This window comes from Zonotrichia albicollis, chromosome 6 (assembly GCF_047830755.1).
Source record: "Zonotrichia albicollis isolate bZonAlb1 chromosome 6, bZonAlb1.hap1, whole genome shotgun sequence".
NCBI lineage: Eukaryota > Metazoa > Chordata > Aves > Passeriformes > Passerellidae > Zonotrichia > Zonotrichia albicollis.
Genome location: NC_133824.1, coordinates 42,533,587 through 42,552,116, shown reverse-complemented (window position 1 = coordinate 42,552,116; position 18,530 = coordinate 42,533,587). Strand labels below are relative to the sequence as shown.

The following is an 18,530-nucleotide window of genomic DNA, read 5'->3' as shown; positions in this document are numbered from 1 at the left end:
CAGGACACTTCACTAACTTGAGGCTCTCAGGTAATAAAATCCAAACCAGTTTAAGCACAGACACCAACATCCAGCTGGTGTAGCACTGCAATAAGCACGACCCAGATTTGATACTGCAGGACAGCAATATGGAAACCACAGCCACACGCCTGCTCCACCTGGAAAACACCCTGTTCATGTGCAGCTTCTCAAAACAAGCAGAATCTTTTAACACACCAAGTACTTAGAGACAACACAAACTCAGGTAATGAAAATTTATTCTTTCAGTTCAGTTATTCTTATCAGCTCTTACGCGACCAGGGCAGAAGCTGTCGATGATTCACTAAAAAGAGAGGAGAGAAAAAAGAGAAATATGAATTGCAGAGGCAGATTTTCAAACTAGTTATCAAAAACAACACTTCAGTTATAAGACTTAACTGTCAGTTAACTACTACCAGCAGCTAAATCACTGTTTAAATTTTTTTATGGCCTAAGACTTCACTCTTCCTTTTACAATAAATATCCTAGGGTGACAGCACAAACCCATATATTCAAAGACTGGGCTAGCTGCACTTGAGTGTCCTTGGAGGCTAATCCTAACATCTCTGGGAATTCTATGGTGGTTAACTCTCCTAGAGAAAAGGTACAGGTTACTCTTCTTTTTGTCACAGCTACTAAGCCATTTCTCACTGAGCTTTGAAAGTGACACAAACTACAGAAGTACCTGAGAACCAAGATTGCAGTTTAAAGTGTCATAAAAATCACCTGGTAGTGACTTCATTTGTTAGGACCATGATTTTTATCCAAGAGTTACAACAGTCATTTAACCCAGGTGTAAGTTTCATGGATTTTTCAGTTACTATTTATGAAAATACTTGTTCTCTGCTGCCTGGTATGTGATACCCATCTATCACAATGCACTCCTCACCCCCTGAGTAACAGCCCCAGCACAGTTTACAAGACCTTGCAGTCCTCAGTGCCAAGAGGAATGCAGGAGAAGACTTACTACTTCCAGTTGGGTGGCAGCACTCTCTTGGTTTTGTAGTAGCGAGCCAGCCTGTGGATCCTGCTCTCGATCAGAATCAGGCGGAACTTGGCATCTTTGTCCTGGGAATCAAAGATACATTACAACCCCAGCACCACAACTACTTGGACTTCTCAATACACAATTCACATGAGCTTCAGTAAAGCAAATAATCCACAGCTATTGCTGAAAACATCACATTTCTGTTACTAAAGCTTCAGTAAAATCAGAGCAGGACAGAAATATATGGTTTAAAAACTGCTTTTAAAATCCTTCTCAAATACCATTTTTCTTGCTCAAAATACCTCCCCAGCCTTAGGAGTTTACTCAAAGGGGGGCTAACATCACACAAGAAGCCTTTGCTTTGTCAAGCTGCAGACAAACTCCTGTGTCATTTAACATCACAGATAATAAGTTATCCAACTGAAGGAGCACTCACCTTTCTGTTTCTCTCAAGATGCTTTCGAACAGCAACTGCTTTCTTGATCAGGTGATAAAGATCCTCTGGGAGGTCTGGGGCCAGGCCCTTGGATTTCAGGATTCTCAGAATCTTATTGCCAGTTACAAAGCGAACCTGGGCAACGCCGTGGGAATCCCTGAGGATCACACCTGAAACAAACACGTACATCTTACACTGAAAAGAAGAAATATCACCCACAATCGTGTGAAACTGACCTTACAGTTACAAGCTATCCAAAACAAGATCTTCTCCAAGTTAAAACCTTTCCAGTGGCAACTGAAGAAATGGCAAACAAGGAGTGAGCAAAATACAACTTAGAGAAGCTGAAACACTTTATCTGGGAACACTTAAAAGACAACTGACTCTCCCATCATGCTTAGGTAGGTGAGATGCTCATCTTTGCCAGTACTATCAGGAAATTTTCAACAGGACTCATTAAAGCAACGCATTCAATCATTCTATGGATCCCTCTAGAAGGAATTAATATTGCTTTCAGGATTACAATAAAAAACATTCACTTACACAGCATACATAGCTCATGACCACATAAAGCTGTGCCATGCAAACACTTCAGCTCTGGAGGGGTTCAAACCCCAGAAACAGTCCATGGTGCAGCTGCAGTGCCTGGCTCAGCAAACCCCACAGGGCTCCTGGTATTGGAAAATTTCCTCCAGGAAACTGGGCACACCAAACTTCCCAGAACACCTATTAGTGGCCATTCCTAAGGACAGGCCATAAGATGAAACAGATGCTTTAAGTCTTCCACTTGGAAAAAACCAGAAACAACCCTGTGTCTCACCAAATATTCTTCCTGCAAGAACAACACAATGTCCCAGTGGCAGGATATTATCCCAGGACTCTCACTGGTACCCACAGTGAACACAGGTACACCAGAAATGTTGTGTTCTCTTAGGACCTTGTTTGCTATAGGTTGAAGGAACAATTACAATATTACAGTCAGAAAAATGTGGGTTTGTCCCCATTCAGGAGTGGTTTATAATCCTTACCAATCTGGGAGGGAGTCAGGCCCTTTTTAGCCAACTTGTAGATCTGTTCCTTTACATCATCAGAAGTAAGTTTCAGCCACTAAAGAAAATTAGAAAAAAAAAAAAGCCAAACTGTTTAACAACTGCTTAATACAGAGGCAAGCTACAGGAAAACTTTTAATAAATGGTAGAAAGAGATCCTTTGTAATGCCAGAAAAAACAATCAAGAACTGAAATTGCACTTTTAATGATACAGAAGTTTTTAGCATATAATAAACCTATAGTGCTAGTGAAATGTCATGAGGGAAGGCAGAGGCAAAGATGAGTTAAAAACTCCATAAAGCCTCCATTTAAAAAACTCCATAAAGCCTCCAACCAACTGCTTTTTCATCATTTCACTTTAACTGCCACACCAGGAGCACAAATCCAATGTTACAGACAAAAAAAAAAATCACTGTCCTTGGGAAGGAATTCTTCACCTAGGTCCTTAGACAAATACAAAATTGAGAACCATTTAGCCACCTCTCAGTAAAGTAACTACAGAGAGAAGTGAAACATCAGACTTAAAGAATACTAATTAATTAAAGGAACCTACCAAGATAGGACTGTACCTTTTCTATTAATTTTAAGTTAAACAGTACAGATAAAGCCACTGCTTCCACGATTATTAATGAGGAAACAACACCAAGAAGTCACGTTATCCTGACTTGCTATGAGCTACAGAAGCTCTTGGTTTATTTTGAATTTTTATTACTATCACAGTATGAAATAGAAAAGCACAGCAAAAATAAACATGCAAGTGCTCTAAAGATCACCATTTAAGACAGAATTTAAATAAAACTAAGCAAAAAATCCCCACAGAATTAAAAAAAAATCAATATAGCATTTGTTCATCCTAATTGTTATTGAACTGTTTCACCATCAGTAGGACTTCAAGCAGCTTCATATGACATTACTTTTAATTGTATCTATTTAACTACAGATTTTGTGTTTATGTTCTCATTTCACTGTTTTTTACTCCATGCTTTTCCACATGGACCACAAATTGTTCTTTCTGCCAACAAAGAGATCCTCCAAGAAATGATCTTGCAAAGGAGGACAGAGACAGCCTTTTTAATTGGAAGTATCCTTGAAAGAACTAAGAGCACACCAGAACTACCTCTTTTAGTCCCCTGACCATCAAATTGGTTGTATTTTTGAAGGCAATCGATTTTTCCACAACTGCAAACTCGAGTCTGAAAACAACGATTTAATCTCCAGGAATTACCAGCCTACAGACTCGAAGTACCTGAAAAAATACTCAAATAAAAAATGAAGAGACTTCTTTGCCAAACGAACCATCTGGTTAGAAAAAGACATTTGTTTCCTCATTATACTAAGGATCATCTCAGAACCACGGAATTTGCAGGGCTGAGGGACTTCTGGAGATCACCTAGTCCAACCGCTGCCCAGCGCAGGGGCACCTAGAGCAGATTACACAGGATTGCATCCAGGTTGGGTTTGAATGCCTCCACAGAGAGACCTCTGTAGGAAGCCTGCTCCATCACATGCCAAGGAAGGATTTACACAGGCCACAAGTTGAAAGTGAGGACGCCAAACACCACAGATCTCGTTTTGTTTCCCTCCATGGGCCCTGCGAGCTGCGCTGTGGGTCCCAGAGCGCGCACGGGGCGGGAAAGGCTCTGGAGAAGGTTCTGGGGAAGGCTCTAGGGATGGCTGTGGGTAAGGTACTCACCGTGGGCACGCTGCGCCGGTAGGGCAAGGCGGACTGGGACAGGCCCTTTCTGCGGGAGGAAGCACATCACACACTCAGCGCCCGAGCTCAGGGACTGGGCCCCGCGGACCGAGCCTTCCCCGCCCCGCCGCCATGTCCGCACGGCCGCCCGCCTCCCTCGCCATCCCCACACGCGCCGGAGCGCTCCCGCAGCACCCTTCCCACCCCCGACCCGGTTCGCGGTGCTCCCCCGGCCCCCCAGAGCAGCCCGCGGCGCTCCCCGGGCGCGGCCCCGGCCCGGCCCTGCGGCTCACCCCGGAGCGTGCATGCGACCCATGATGGCGGCAGAGCGGAGCGAGCAGAAGGAGCGGCCCCGCCCGCGCGCTTCCGCAGGAAGCGTCTGTCCAGGCCCAGCCCCGCCCCCTGCCCGCGGCAGCCAATCAGCGGCGCCGGGAGCGCGCCCCCTCAGCCGTCCCGCCCAGAGCCCTCTCGCCCCGCCCCGTACCCACACAGAGCCGGCCACGCGCTGGGTTTATTCCAGAATAGTGTTTAATGTACGTACAGGAGAGTTACGGAGTCACAGCGAACGCGCCCCACGCGGGGCCATATTGTACATCTTTATTTATTATCGTTTAATGAAAGTATTTGGTTCTCAGAGATACACAGACGGAGGGAGGCGCCCTGCTCTCGCTGCCCCCCGGCGCGGTGCCCCCTCAGGGAGCGCGCCCGGCGAGGGGCACACGGCGGACCCCGGGACAGCCCCGGACTTAAGGCGGGTGACGGGGGGCTCTACACAACCCTACAGTTGTAAAAATAGAGAAAGAGCGTTTACCAAAGATCGCACATGCGTCCAGAGACAGGCAGCTGTCGTACAAAGGCAGTAATAAAAAGTTCAGTGCAAAGTTGGAGGTTAGTAGAGGAAGAGGTCCTAGCGCAAGCTGCTGCTCTCGGATACCAACACAAGGTCTGGAGGGACAATTACACTTCTGGCTGCAGGTCAAACGGTGCATAAAAGATGGTTTTTTTTCTTTTCATTAAACAAGATATAAAAAGCTGTTAAAACTACATTTTCAAGCTACTTAGCATACTGGTATATTCCATCCCAATCAAATATTTCCCTCTTTCACATCCATCTTGGTTTTTCTATGTAGCACGGTAAAATTCTTATTGCAACAATCAGTTTTTTTGAAATTGAGAATAGTGCAAAGAGGTGCAAACTTGGTGCTGATCCTCTACACGTGAGGAGAGGCCAAGGCCAGATCCCATAGACAACATAAAATCCATGACCATAAAAAGCTCCAGCCAGTGACGATTTTGAAAAGGAAGGGAAAGGCACAAAATGAGTTAAGCTATGAAGAAGATTAAATCAGAAGTCAGGACATGTGCTAACAGTAATACAGTACTATACTTTTTTTGTTGTTTTCAGTCCAGACAACTGTTAAAACTGCAAATAACTTTTAAATGATTTTAGTTTAATTGTATTTTGTGCTGTAAGACACTGTGCTTTAATAGCAAACTGCAAAAAAGGCAGTCCATATTGCTTTCATTTTATTTCACAATGGAACGTTTCACAAAAACAGTAGTCTACTTTCCTGTGTTTAAGTGACTTGTGATTCTAATGATGGAATGGAGTAAGTCTCAAAAGCATCAAGTGAGCAGGAAATATATCTAGTTAGTTATATAGTTTATTATTTACAGGCTATATACTAAATGAAAAATATGCAGAGGATGCCTACTACAACTGGGATTTGTTAGCGCCCGTTAGTATTGGCCCATTTTCTAACATTCAAGGTATCATTAGCTTTTGAACTGCAATAATTCCTATGAAATTGGACCGTGAATCATTTAGGCACCAGGAGATTCAAGTTTACTTCTCACTTCTGAACTGAAGGGAGATTGGTCAGTAGCAGGGGAAGGAAAACTGGATTATAAAATAGGTTTTTAGTGTTGGGTAGATAGAAGGCTTTCCCTGTATTGTGTCCTCGTTCATAGCTGCATATTTCACTTTAAAAGTTGGTTTCACAATTTTGTACTAAAGAAGTGTGCAACTTTAGAGCTTTCTTTACACAGAACATGAACATCCTAAATCCCAAATAAGGTGAACAAAAAGGTGACACCTGTAGTGCAAAAAGGCCTAATTAAGTAACCAGTGGTATTAATGGAAGATAGTGACATTTGCACTCCACTGTCACAATATATTCAAATCTAATATTCCTTGGAATGAAGTATTTTAGTTCTTACTGGGAGTGAGAAACAGTATTGCTGTGAACTGCTAAAGGAAAAAAAAACCCAGCCAAGTTCCTCTCTCAAAGCTGTTAATAGGGACTAATTTCTGGCCTGCAATTCAGCCAGCAGTGGTGCTTTTCAATTAGAGGCCACCCTTTCCCTGGAAGCACAGATGCAAATGCCACTTTGGATTAGTGTTTGAATCTGTTCCACACTTAATCACTGCAGTATTGAAAAGTTCTAGAAATTACAACAAAAATCCCTACTGAGAAGCTGGGTACATTTCCTACAGTACCACATTCAGCCAGTCTTCATTCAATTTTTGGAGACCATGGGTAGAAGATGGAGTAGAAAAAAAAACTTATTTAAGTTGAACAAATTGTGAAGATTAGTATAAGTGATGCTATTTGTAAATAACACATCCTGGGAAAAGGCTTCCAGTAGGACCTGCAAGGTATCAAATATGAGAATGTTTCCCCTGTATAAGGAGCTCAAAGTTAATATGTATACATATTTAAATACCAGAAATGAGGTAAAAGAGAAGCATTTGAATTATAAGGCACCATTATTTACAACTTCCACTATTGGCACTCACTCCAATAAGTCTCAGAGAAGCATGAATCTGGAACTAAATGTTTTTAAGGAATTTTTCCAGCCCTTCAACCTTCATTTCTACAGGTGTGTGTGCAGACACCAAAAGTTTACTTGTTGCTGTTTCTGTGATGTCTCAATAGTAGTGGGAATGTAATCCTAAAATATGCAACTTCTTTGATGTTCTCCAGCATCGTGTCGTGGATGACACAACAAATTAAAAGCAGAAATGCACTGCATCCTCAGGCCTAATGACTGAGTTATGGCTCACCCAACCAGCATGGTCAAACTGCTCATCTCACCTTCACTGATGGATTAAAAACCCCTTCCTTCACCCACAACTCTCAAATGCTTCCAAACGATGCTTTGATAACATCACACGGGTACAAACCGGTTTCTTTGCAATCCTCCAAATTAGGCTACCTGAACATTGGTCCAATATATCTGTTGAAATGGAGAGTCTCTTGCTTTCAGATGTACAGGTTATCTTCAAGTAGGAAGATACACAAAGCACAGGTGACCACAACTGTTCTGGTGTGACTGAGTTCACAGGTAGGGCACAGCAGTCAGTCGATACCAGTTCACAGTCTCCTTGCTCAAGTTGAAGTCCTTCAGTGGCAGTGTAATTCCACCCAGGAAGAAGTTCTCACGTAACGATTCTGCACTCAGCACACTTAATTGCAGCTCCCTCTGCTTCAGAGTCTCCATGCTGTATCCGCTGTACACCAGCTGCGAGGTGAAGGCAAGAATTTTCTGGTTAGCCAAAAGAAATTACCCAGACTGCCCTTTCAGTGCCTGCCCAGGCACTGACAGATGTCTGAACTACGCACTGTGCCCATTCAGCACATCCCTGTCTCACATAATGGACTGAAGGACATCCCTGCTTTATTTTGTACTCCCAATGTTAGGTGTTTAAAATGACTGAAGTACTATTTACACACCAAGACTTCTGAATTCATTTTTCTCCACATCATGAGTCAGTGAATCCAGGGCAAGGGGGAGTTTTAGTTTAAGATTCCTTACCTTTTCCACATCAATCCTCAGAGTCAGACTGAGGAATTTCTGCTTCCTTGTAACAGCACACTAACCCACTAAGATGCTTTAAAAGATCTTTATAAGATCTTCTGCTTTATATTTAATCAGGGCACAAAGTTTTAGGAAACAATTCCTTTTCCATTTATACATATTCACTTTTTTTTTTTTAGACTATTTTTACTCTAAAGCAGTAACACTTTAATTACTGTTTAGAATAAGAGATTCTAATAAGCTACAGGAAGTTGTCACATGAATTTTAACTTGCCATTTCATTGAAAGTTGGGTTTCTCGTCTTCCGGGAGATTTTGGTTTTGCGTTTGGATGTTTTGTGCGTGTCTGGAAGTAAATAGGTTTTCACATAGGGATTTGGATCTGCACCATCTTCTGTAACCTACAGCCAAAGAAACAAGACAAGTTAGAAAACTAATTAGGGGCTAACTGCTTATTTATTTTCAAGTGTGCAGACTTTGCAATCAAGCTAATCAAAAGCAGCAGTTAATTAAGCAGGCAGTTGGAAAATTTAGAAGAAAAGAGAGAGTTTCACCATTCCTGCATCCATCTAAGTCAAGATGGTAATTGAGAAAATGGAAAGTTTTTGGCAGTGAGTGCAGTATCTCCACTTACCAGGTCTTTGATGTGCATCACCATGACAAATAGAGTGCTATTTCTATAGGATATGGATAGCTTCACTTCTCCTCCCACTTTGCCTGAGGTAGGACTTGATGGACTTGTATCTGAAATAACAATTATTTCTTCTGTGATATTTTCATCACTACTACACTGACTTATCACATATGGGAAAAAATACAAGTCTTAGACCAAGTTCAGTTCTTGATTTTATTTCTAGCTCTCTAACAGGTGAAAGGCTACAGGCTTTAAGGGTTTTTGCATTCTCTTGCAAGAACCAGCCTGGAGCTTTGGAGTGAAAAATCTGAATAATTCAGGCAAGCCATAAACAAGCCCAAGTCATCACACACATTATTGCAATTTTTGGTATGCATGTCCTTGAAATTGTATGTAGGCACATTTGGAAAGATACTGATGCAGTTTTCAATGAGAGAAAACTCCAGTTAAGTAAAAAACATTCCAAAGACTCACACTGTAAATGTGTCAAACTATATAATTCAATTTATAAACATCCCTTACCTACAGGTCTGGCTATTCCATCTATTCCTTCCACTTTGTCATCACGAAGTAATGGATGGAAAAAAGTATAAACAAGATCACACTAAATTTGGAAGAAATGTTACATGTTAGTTTAAGTGCTAAACACCACCAAAACTTGAAAATTTGCATTTGATTTAAATTACATATACTCACTTCTGCCACCTCTGGAGAACTGTTCATCAGGCTCTGTATGTAGCTGTTGAGCTCCACTTTTCTTTTGGCTGCTACATCTTTGATATGTGTTCTTCCCAGAACCATCTTATTAGGAAAGCTACATGAGAAGAAAAACACAGAGTTTTCAGTTATTTTATCAGAACTGGGTACAGTGGGATTCCATTGTCATTTCCATCCTTAAGTGATGACCTCTGGGGTTTTGTTGCCAATCCAGAGTGGAAACACAGCATGGGTTATGACACTCCAGAAAGGCAAGGAAATATTTATAGGTAAGTATTATATATGATAAGACAACAGACCACAACACTGAGATGCTCCTCTGGATCTCCACCTTAAACCTGAGAGACAACTGCTCTCTCCCTTAATTGCCAACTTTGAGGTCTAGTTTGCCTCTCAGCAGTTTTGCCTCCATTTCAAGCTATTTCTTGCTCCACCCAGCTGGGAGCAGTTCTGTTGCTTTGGTAATAGTGATGAGTGAGTTAGGAACATACCCTGGTAACTTCCAAAGAGGAAAGAGAATGCCAAGTTTGTTGTGGAGCTCCTGGAATTCATCAAATGTTCGGAAGACAAATGTTGGCTCAACTTGCCCTTCTCTCAAAACTCTCACTACGTAGATCTGCCCAAAACACAAAAATAAAAGTATTTGATATAAAAATACTATAAAATTACTTAACAATATAATTTTCTTCATAATCAACTCTTTCTCCTATAGTAATCCTTCCCCTGAATACATATCCCATTATTATATCCCTCATTCCAACACTGGCATTTCACAGTAGAATTATTAGTAGCCCACCATGCAAAGTAACATCACATGGTCTTCCCACAAGGTAGATCCAAGCTGACAGATGAAGGGTGATGATGAAGGTAGGTAAGGCTGAACTGTGCACACTCTCCCTTTGAAGCCTCATTGGAAGTCCATACCAGGTATGCAAAATGTTAACACTGGTGTAAGATTACATTAAGACATGTACCCGTGGGGCCAGAACCACCACAGAACCTTTCAGGTGTATTTTTTTCAATTTAATTCCCTCCTGATTCTAAAGGATTCCAGTTTTAAAGTGATCATTTGGCAGGAGGATGCAAGTATTGTGAGTACAGTCATAGGATACATTCACATTATTTAAGCGAAATGAAGTTTGAGAGCTGCACAGAAAATTCAGTTCAGTGTCCTCATTTTATGGGCAGAGGACTTTTAACATATAATTTAACTTTTAAAATCTAGACAGAATCTAGACCATCCTAACCGTTTCCTGGAAGAGGCGAGGCTGTTTTGGCTTAGACCAGGATACTCAAATTCATTTATTATACAGTGATTCAGAACAAAGCTCCTCACTTTCAGCATTAGTCAGATTTGTTCTGCTTTCCCTTGCTGGTGTCTTACCAGATTAAGACACTTACAGCAAACATAGCTTGGAAAGAGTCGTACATTTACATCTATCAATATAGCTCATGTTATTAAAAAGTTCTGGACAATGTAACTTGAGCTGATTACTCCAGCCCAGCAAATAGCAGTAGAGAAATAAAACAACTAAAAAAATGTGAAGAAAGTTGCACATCTGCATAGGAATACAAACATTAAGTCTCCAAGTGTAACCCAGGTCTATTAAAATCCTGAGGGGAAATCTCAATGGGTGGTGTATCTAGTAAGACAAAGAGTATAAGTGCATTAGTAGAGGAAACAATGCTCTAACTTAGGAGGAACAAATCAAACTTTAATGGAAGGTCAGACCAAAACCAGAATTGTGTCTGATTTTACAACTCCTACTCAGGAAGGAGCCATTTTACAGAAGGCAGCTACAATAAGCCCATCAACATGACTCAACTTTCTGTATTTTAAAATAATCTCCACCAACACTACTTCTGCCCTTTCTACTTCCTTCTAGATGCTTTTCAAGAGGTTTTTTCATTTTGCAAGATATTATGGGATGCTAGAAATGCCAGTCTGTACTCTAGCAGTGCTGCTGCTGCTGGCCAGCAGCTCAGCACCCACACAGCTGCTTGCTCACTCCCTCCCCCTCACCAGTGGGACAGTGGGGACAGCAAGAGCAAGAGTGAGAAGATCCGTGGGCTGAGATAAAGACACTTCTGAGGAGGGAATGTGATGCAAGACAATCACCACAGCCCACAGGCAGATCCATGCTCAGCCAGTTCCCAAACAGCCACCTTGGAAAACAACCCTCTCCCATCTCCCGCTTTCTTCCTCTACAGCCACCTTTTATTGCTGACAGTGACATTATACACTGTGGAGTATCCCTCTCCCTGGTTTTGTCAGCTGTCCCTGTCCCTTCCCTGTGTCTTGCTAGAAGAAAACACCCCATTATCCTCCCTGAGTGGAAACAGCTCCCAGGTACTTACATAGTGTTTGTCTGGGTTGTATCTCTTCTGGTAGGTGAACACAGACACTTGTTTGATTCGGCCGTCTTGTTTGAGAGAATAGGTTTTAGCAGAGAATGACAGGATGGGCTCATCATTAGAGGGCAGACCTGAGAAACGCAGCTGAGCCAAGTTGTGAATGAAGAAATTGAACTTTGTGGCAACACTCCCCAGACTGGATTCGATCAACCTAGAAAAAGGAAACATCAAAACACACAAAAGTGGTTCTGTCAATGCATCAGACTCAAGCTGAAGAAAAACAAACCCTATTTCTTACTGACAAAGAAAAGGTTTTTGAGTGATCATTGGGATATATAAATAGTATCATATCAACATTTAATAGAAGACTCAGTATCCAAATTTGGAATAGGTTTTTAGTGAAGACGTGAAGGCTTTCCAGACACACATCCAAGTCTGGAGCCCTGGCAAGACATGGACCTGTTGCAGCAGGTCCAGAGGAGGGCCACAGAAATTATCAGCAGGATGAGCACCTCTCCTGTGAGAACAGTCTGAGAGAATGGGGATTGCTCAGACTGGAGAAGGCTCTGGGGAGATCTTATTGGGGCCTTTCATGGGGAGGCCATTCCTACTTAAAAGGAACTTATACAGAAGATGGGGACAAACTTTTTAGCAGCACCTGCTGCAAGAGGAAAAGGGATAAAGTGTATGAGGACAGATTCAGATTAGATACAAGAAAGAAAATTTTTTTACAGTAAGAGTGGTGGAACACGAGAACAGGTTGCCCAGAGATGTTGTAGATGCCAGGCCATATTTCTGAGGAAGTTCATCTAGTTGTGGATGTCCCTGCTCTGTGCAGGAGGATTGGTCTTAGATGGCCTTTAGAGGTCCCTTCCTGCCTAAACTTTTCTCTGATTCTAACCATTGCAGTTTCCTCTGCGTATCTGAAGTACAGTAACACTTTTACAACACATTGCAACATCTCAGTTACACTGTATGCACTCCTCCACTTACACTGGATCATCATCCCTCCCTCCTCATTGTGCAAAAGCACTTCTCCAAGAGAGAACTCCTTCAATGTGCTTTCCATCATATACTCCGCTATTAAATAATTAAGGTGTATTCAAAATGTAACTGTTAAATACCCAGACAGAATTATTTACTCTCAGCACTTTAAACCAATATTTATTTCACACCAGGTCACCCCTAAAATCTGCAAGGTACTTTAGCACAAGCATTACTCTTACACAAGATTGATCTTACTTATATAGTTAACTGATCTTTTATGATTATACAGTGTAACTATTTAACTTGTGCAGACATGCTTGTGACCATCCCTAGTAGGTTTTTTTCCTATCAGAAATCTTCCGTTTAGAGAATGATACTGGGAGATATTTTAGTTTTCACTTTTCCAGTACCTTGTAAAGAAAATGGTGGCTTCTGCATCTGTTGTTTGGGGCTGGAGAGCATCCTGGACATACTTCAAGTCCTGAACCCCACTTAGTTCTGGTAGCCCAGAAGAAAGCATCTACAAGAAATTGAAATTTAGTTTTAAAGCAATAAACCAAATATGATTTTATACTGAAATGATTAAGACTTAGACCCTGAAATTCATCTGTAGCTGCACTAATTTGCTTAATAATAACAGCAATAGACACCAATTACTTATAATCAGCAGTTATTCAGTATTTCTGCTGAATTAAAAGCAGTTAAAAACTCTTTGCAGTGCAATTCGTAGTAGTATATTAGTTCTAAATTTTCAAGAAAGAGGTAGGCAGTAAAAAAGCTTAAAAGATTCCAAATGAAGCTTTCCCAAAAAGTAGATCAGATGTTTCTGGCTTTTTTAAAAAAAATAGCATTATGAATTTCTGCAGCATAAAAAGCATAGTTTTTAATACAACCCACATGAGAGATCTATCAATTCAATTGAATGTGAAAAATGATTACCAGTGAAAGTAGGTTAAGGAAGAGGCTGGCATGTTTCCTTATCAAGTTGTAAGCTTGGCAACAGAGATCCACGAACAGCTGAAAGCGAATTGTGGGTTTTTCTCCACCATTAATGACATAAGCCATATCTGATGTCAGCACAAAAGGAGCTCGATCCCTGTTCAAAAAGCACAGAATTCATGAGCTCTTCTTAAGGTCTCTTTGTTGTCATGTGCTTCCTGCTGCCCTCCATCCCTACCCTGAGGTCATGATATTAAATATTCCATTAATGCTATTTCACGGGTTTGGGTTGGGCTCCTCTCCCAAGGGCTGGCCCAGGTTACACAGCACATTCACACAGTACTGGACCTACAGCAGATCTCCCAGAGAACACTTGGAAAGAAAATGACTTCATTCTCCACATTGCTCAGGTACAGAAAATACCTTTTAAAGCTCCCAAACATTTGTGCATGTCCCAAAAACTTCCCGAAGTCAATGTGGAACATATGCCCGGTGTTGCGCAGCATTATGTTATCGTTGTGGCGGTCACAGATCCCCAGCACGTAAGTGGCTACACAGCATCCTGCACAAGAGTAGATGAAGTTCTCTGAAGCCTGGGAGGGAGAGAAAAGTAGTGAACTGAGATGAAATATCAGTGGAAAAACATAATTCATGTATTCAAGTCAATTTTGATGAGTGCAAAATCCAACCCAGGCAAAAATCCAGACCCTAAATTTGCTTTTTTTACTGCAAATAGCATTCTTCATATAGTTAGCTTTGCCAAAATCTCTTGACATCCCACTTTCTAGCAAAAATGGTTATTTTGTTTTTTACATAAATAAAAGAGAAAAGAGGAGTCAAAGACAAATCACAAAACAATGTTACCAAAGAAAAAGGTACAAGACTCTTATTTCCAATGTATTGTAATTATAGCCCAAAGAAACATTTTAATTTTTGCATCTCACGTGTACAAGAGGCTACTGCTCCTAAACTACAATCAAGAACAGCCACTATTCCCTCCTCTTAAATTTAATGTACATTTTTTCTATATCCAATAAAAATTTTTGATGAGAATCTGAAGAATCCATCTGGCTCCTTATTATGGGAGGGGATTTTAATCTGCTGTTTTTCAAGTATAGAAAAAAATTAAGTTTCTTAAATATACAAACCAAATATTTCAATGCAAGACCTGGAATATGAATTTCTTCTTTTATTAGATTGTACTTAGCCCTTTTAAATGATCTTCAAAAACAAAAACCAGTGCCGAAAAGTTACCTTTTCATACTCCTCCTCTGTAGGATTATACTTCCTCAACCATTCAGCCAGAGGCTTGTCCTTAAAAGAACCTGTCACTCCATACTCCACTTGAATTTTCCTAAGTGTATCTGAAGCAGGAACAAGCTCTACCATGCCTTGATATAGAATAAAATAAAGTGTATTTAGCCATCTCCTTAAATGATGATGCATTTTTATTATTCATTCCTAACAATGATGAATCTTACAGTTATAGACCAACCTCCTTGAAAACTTGGTCATGTGTAAAAATAATTCTGTTAGTCCCCCAAGCATTTCCACCGACTATGTTACAAAGTAAACCATGAAACGTAGCAATCCAACTTAGATTACTTCACTACAACTAGTTACAGTTGCTAGAATGCACACTTAAGTTATACTTTGAATAATTAGTTTCCACCACATAACTTTTACTCTAAATTGGGCAAAATAATTTGATGCTGGCAATTCCCACACACTGATAGTGAATTAATCTAGTAACTTAATCTGCTGTCAACTGTTGAAACAGACCAGACAGTGGGCTTCATATTTGGCCTTACTTTGGAGAAATAATTTACTAAAAATATTTGCACAGCTAAATCATAAAAGAAAAACATTTAGTTGATTAACAGAATTTTACTTCTATTTTGGCAAGAGCTACTAAAGGTACATCTGTAATTTACATCCATTTGACTCTCCCCCTTCAATCTCTCGAGTACTTTAAGGACACTAATATTAGCAACAAGAAAAAAAAAGCTACATAAATCAAGTCATCATTCAGAGTAGGAGGAAAAGCCATCTGTTTCTCTAAAAAGCAAGTCTTACATAAATAGAAGCTTTTTGCTTAGTTTTGCCAACCTAAATTTCCATCTTTTCCATGTATTTAAGAGTTTTGGTCATGCTGTTCATCTGACTAAAGAAATATTTAATTTATTGTTTATCCTCTTAAATATCTTTGGTTTCTATTGGCTAGCTCTAGAGAATTAGCTAAAACTAGGAAAAAGCATGTTCAAGGTGCAGGGCACAGTATTTGCACTCAGAGTTCTGTGACCTACTTTCAAACCCCAGAGACAACTTCATCTTGCCAAGGAACTTTCACCAGAGTATGACACAAATGCTGGGGGACACTGTGTGTGCATGTCAAGGGCTGGTTCAAATTTTTCTTCTTTTTGCACATTTCAGTACCAGAATGATACTCCCTGACTCAACTGCAGCAGATTCCAAATACTTCAGCATTTTGGTTTGCATTGGAATACTTTCACCATAATTAAACTTTCAGAATGAGGATTGCTGTAGCAACATGTTTTTCTTGTGTTGCAGTAAGAGAAACCTTGATTTTTATCACTGTATTTGTTTGTCCCACTGTTCATTGACAACAGAACACTCAAGAAAAAACTGTATGCCACTCAGCCATCAGGAAATTCAGAACAATTTAACTTATTATTCTCTCAAGTACTAAAGTTCCTTGCAGTGGAACTGTTCCTTGGCACCTTCTGCCCAGAGGTTTTTCATTATCAATGCGACAATAAATTGAAGGGGGGAAGCAAAGATTAAAAACAACATCTAGTTTAGCACCTCGGTCTTTTCCAGTTGAGAGACACTTGAAGATAACCATCCTTAGATCCAGTCCCTCCTGCAGCCAGATCTTATCCATGATCTTAATCATTTGTAAAGCCAACATATCTTGTCTCAGATCTTCTCCAACCTTAAATGGAAAAATAAAAGTTAACCAATGACACAGTAAGCTTAAAAGAGGAACAGACTACAATTAAACTTTCATTTGTGGTAAATGTTTGTGTTTTATGGACTGTTCACATGTTGGTTTCTAGATACACAGGAGCAAACTCATGGAATAACTAAGCTTATTGGTCTATGCTATAATTAATTGATACCAATGAAATAGTGATTATCATTCAACTTCTTTATTTTCTCCAGTACACATGCAAGGCCTACCTTAAACATCACATTAATTTCTTCTCCCAGCGGGTCAGCATTAATCAGTGCAACTTTGAGTGGTACTGCATTGGAGCTGAAGAAAGTACAGGCCTGCAAGTAGATTTAATGTCAATGGTCAGAAAGGACTATTCCTGCTAGCCCAGAAAACAAGACACTGTGACAACAAGCAGGTTTGACACACAATGTGTCTATTCAGACTTTTAACATTTCCATTGTGGTGAATACGTGCTTCCCTTGAATAACAAGCCCTTTGGCTGTTATTTGTTGAATTCTTGTACAAAAGCCAACAGTGCTGCACAGTGATGTTTCAAACATTCTGAAGGGAAGAGTGAATAAAACATGAATAAATATTTTATTACCAGCTTTCTCTTGAAACCTAGAAGATGTATTAAAAATGTGTATTTGTGTGTTTCACAGTATCTTCTCATTTATCTGCTTTCAAGTCCCTGCTCATGATTTAATAGTTACAGTAGAGAAGGAAAGCGAGATGAGCTGTCTCTCAAACACAGGATTAGTTCAAGCATTAACAAACCTTTAGGTTTTCAGTCATGCATGATGATATAATCAAGACTGTGGTTGAGCAGATATTGTCAAACCTTGCAGTGTTCTGGAAAAATAATTTACCTGCTTCTCCTACATTATTACTTGCTGGACCTTCACAATAAAATAAAGCTACTGCCTCCCTCTCCAGCATATCCGGGCACAATCAGTATCAGGCAGTTTCACATGTTTCACAGTATTTACTCACTGCTTGAACTTTATATTCTTGGTCAATTTCCTCTTTTGATTACTAATGCACACAGGACTTTTTCATGCACTTTCAGAATTGCTGGTCTCAGAAGACAGGGTCTGAAGATGTAATAAGTTATTAGAGATATCTGTCAATATTTTTTAACACAAGTGCCCTTGTTGGTTTTACACTGTATTTGTACACATTTTATCTTTGCTCACCAAATTTTGCTGCCTTATTCAATCAGCATTTTTGATTAAACCCCATCTCCACAGCATAAAGAGCTTTCAAGCACTTGAAGTGGTCTCTTTCATTTGTAAAAGCTTTATCTAAATGTAATTCTTACAAAAGAGTTTTGAAACCCTGAATGTGCAGTACCTTAATATTCAACTCTTTTGCCACAAGGCTGGGATTGAGAGGCAAACGGCATTTGTTCTTCAAGAAAAACAACTGCACACGCTCCATGCCATTCTGCAAGGCAGCCTGCAGACAGAAAGAAAATTCAGCTGACATTTTCCTCCCTGAATCATCTACAGAAAACTTCTGGACAAAATTACCCTGAAGGCACTATTTTAACTCCCTAATGTCAAAGGAATGCCAGAAACTACAGCTCCTGGTTTAGCTATGACAAATACCTAAGCCTAACAATGTAACACTCATCACACATGTTTGTGGGGCTTTTTTTGACTGAACCAGATGACAGCATCCCACTCCATCAAACTCTAAGCTCCATCATCAGCACACAACCAGATATCCCATTCCTTTGCATGATGAGATCATTCTTCAGCAGTAAAAGGTTTAAATTCATTGCCAGTTGATGATACACAGAAACCATCCTATACTTTCTTGCCCTATCACCTCACTACCAAATGTTTCAGGTGACAAACTTGACAAAGGCATCAACTTCATTAAACTTTGCAGAGCAACAGGTTCATAAAACTTCCTATACATTTACA

General features: G+C 40.3%; 2 protein-coding genes across 5 annotated transcripts in view; both read right to left on the bottom strand.

The window, feature by feature from the left end:
* Nucleotides 1-240: 240 nt before the first annotated feature.
* On the bottom strand, nucleotides 241-4,606 carry RPS13 (ribosomal protein S13). The gene is made up of 6 exons (XM_005486613.3): nucleotides 4,478-4,606; nucleotides 4,185-4,233; nucleotides 2,471-2,549; nucleotides 1,443-1,612; nucleotides 986-1,086; nucleotides 241-322 (listed from the first exon to the last, which is right to left on the bottom strand). Exons 1-6 carry the CDS (start codon nucleotides 4,498-4,500, stop codon nucleotides 289-291), a joined length of 456 nt encoding a protein of 151 aa, XP_005486670.1. The 5' UTR covers nucleotides 4,501-4,606; the 3' UTR covers nucleotides 241-288.
* A 101-nt stretch (nucleotides 4,607-4,707) lies between these two features.
* The window catches only part of PIK3C2A (phosphatidylinositol-4-phosphate 3-kinase catalytic subunit type 2 alpha), a 50,276-nt gene continuing 36,453 nt past the window's right edge, over nucleotides 4,708-18,530 (bottom strand). For all 4 annotated transcript variants that reach the window (XM_074543368.1, XM_074543371.1, XM_074543369.1 and 1 more), the window contains exons 20-33: nucleotides 17,953-18,057; nucleotides 16,842-16,934; nucleotides 16,464-16,593; nucleotides 14,892-15,028; nucleotides 14,061-14,230; nucleotides 13,638-13,794; nucleotides 13,109-13,218; nucleotides 11,715-11,922; nucleotides 9,848-9,972; nucleotides 9,336-9,453; nucleotides 9,162-9,243; nucleotides 8,640-8,749; nucleotides 8,281-8,406; nucleotides 4,708-7,709 (exon numbers count right to left, since the gene is read on the bottom strand). In XM_074543368.1, coding sequence (XP_074399469.1) covers nucleotides 7,527-7,709; nucleotides 8,281-8,406; nucleotides 8,640-8,749; nucleotides 9,162-9,243; nucleotides 9,336-9,453; nucleotides 9,848-9,972; nucleotides 11,715-11,922; nucleotides 13,109-13,218; nucleotides 13,638-13,794; nucleotides 14,061-14,230; nucleotides 14,892-15,028; nucleotides 16,464-16,593; nucleotides 16,842-16,934; nucleotides 17,953-18,057 — 1,854 coding nt within the window. In that variant the 3' untranslated portion in view covers nucleotides 4,708-7,526. The remainder of the gene's footprint in view (nucleotides 7,710-8,280; nucleotides 8,407-8,639; nucleotides 8,750-9,161; nucleotides 9,244-9,335; nucleotides 9,454-9,847; nucleotides 9,973-11,714; nucleotides 11,923-13,108; nucleotides 13,219-13,637; nucleotides 13,795-14,060; nucleotides 14,231-14,891; nucleotides 15,029-16,463; nucleotides 16,594-16,841; nucleotides 16,935-17,952; nucleotides 18,058-18,530) is intronic.

What these genes read in the sequence shown, in the direction of transcription:
- RPS13 (XM_005486613.3), bottom strand. Translation starts at nt 4,500, where the DNA reads ATGGGTCGCATGCACGCTCCGGG. An exon ending in CCTGACTCCCTCCCAGATTG is followed by an intron (nt 1,613 to 2,470) that starts GTAAGGATTATA and finishes TGTTTGTTTCAG; the next exon opens with GTGTGATCCTCAGGGATTCC. An exon ending in ATCTTGAGAGAAACAGAAAG is followed by an intron (nt 1,087 to 1,442) that starts GTGAGTGCTCCT and finishes TTTGATTCCCAG; the next exon opens with GACAAAGATGCCAAGTTCCG.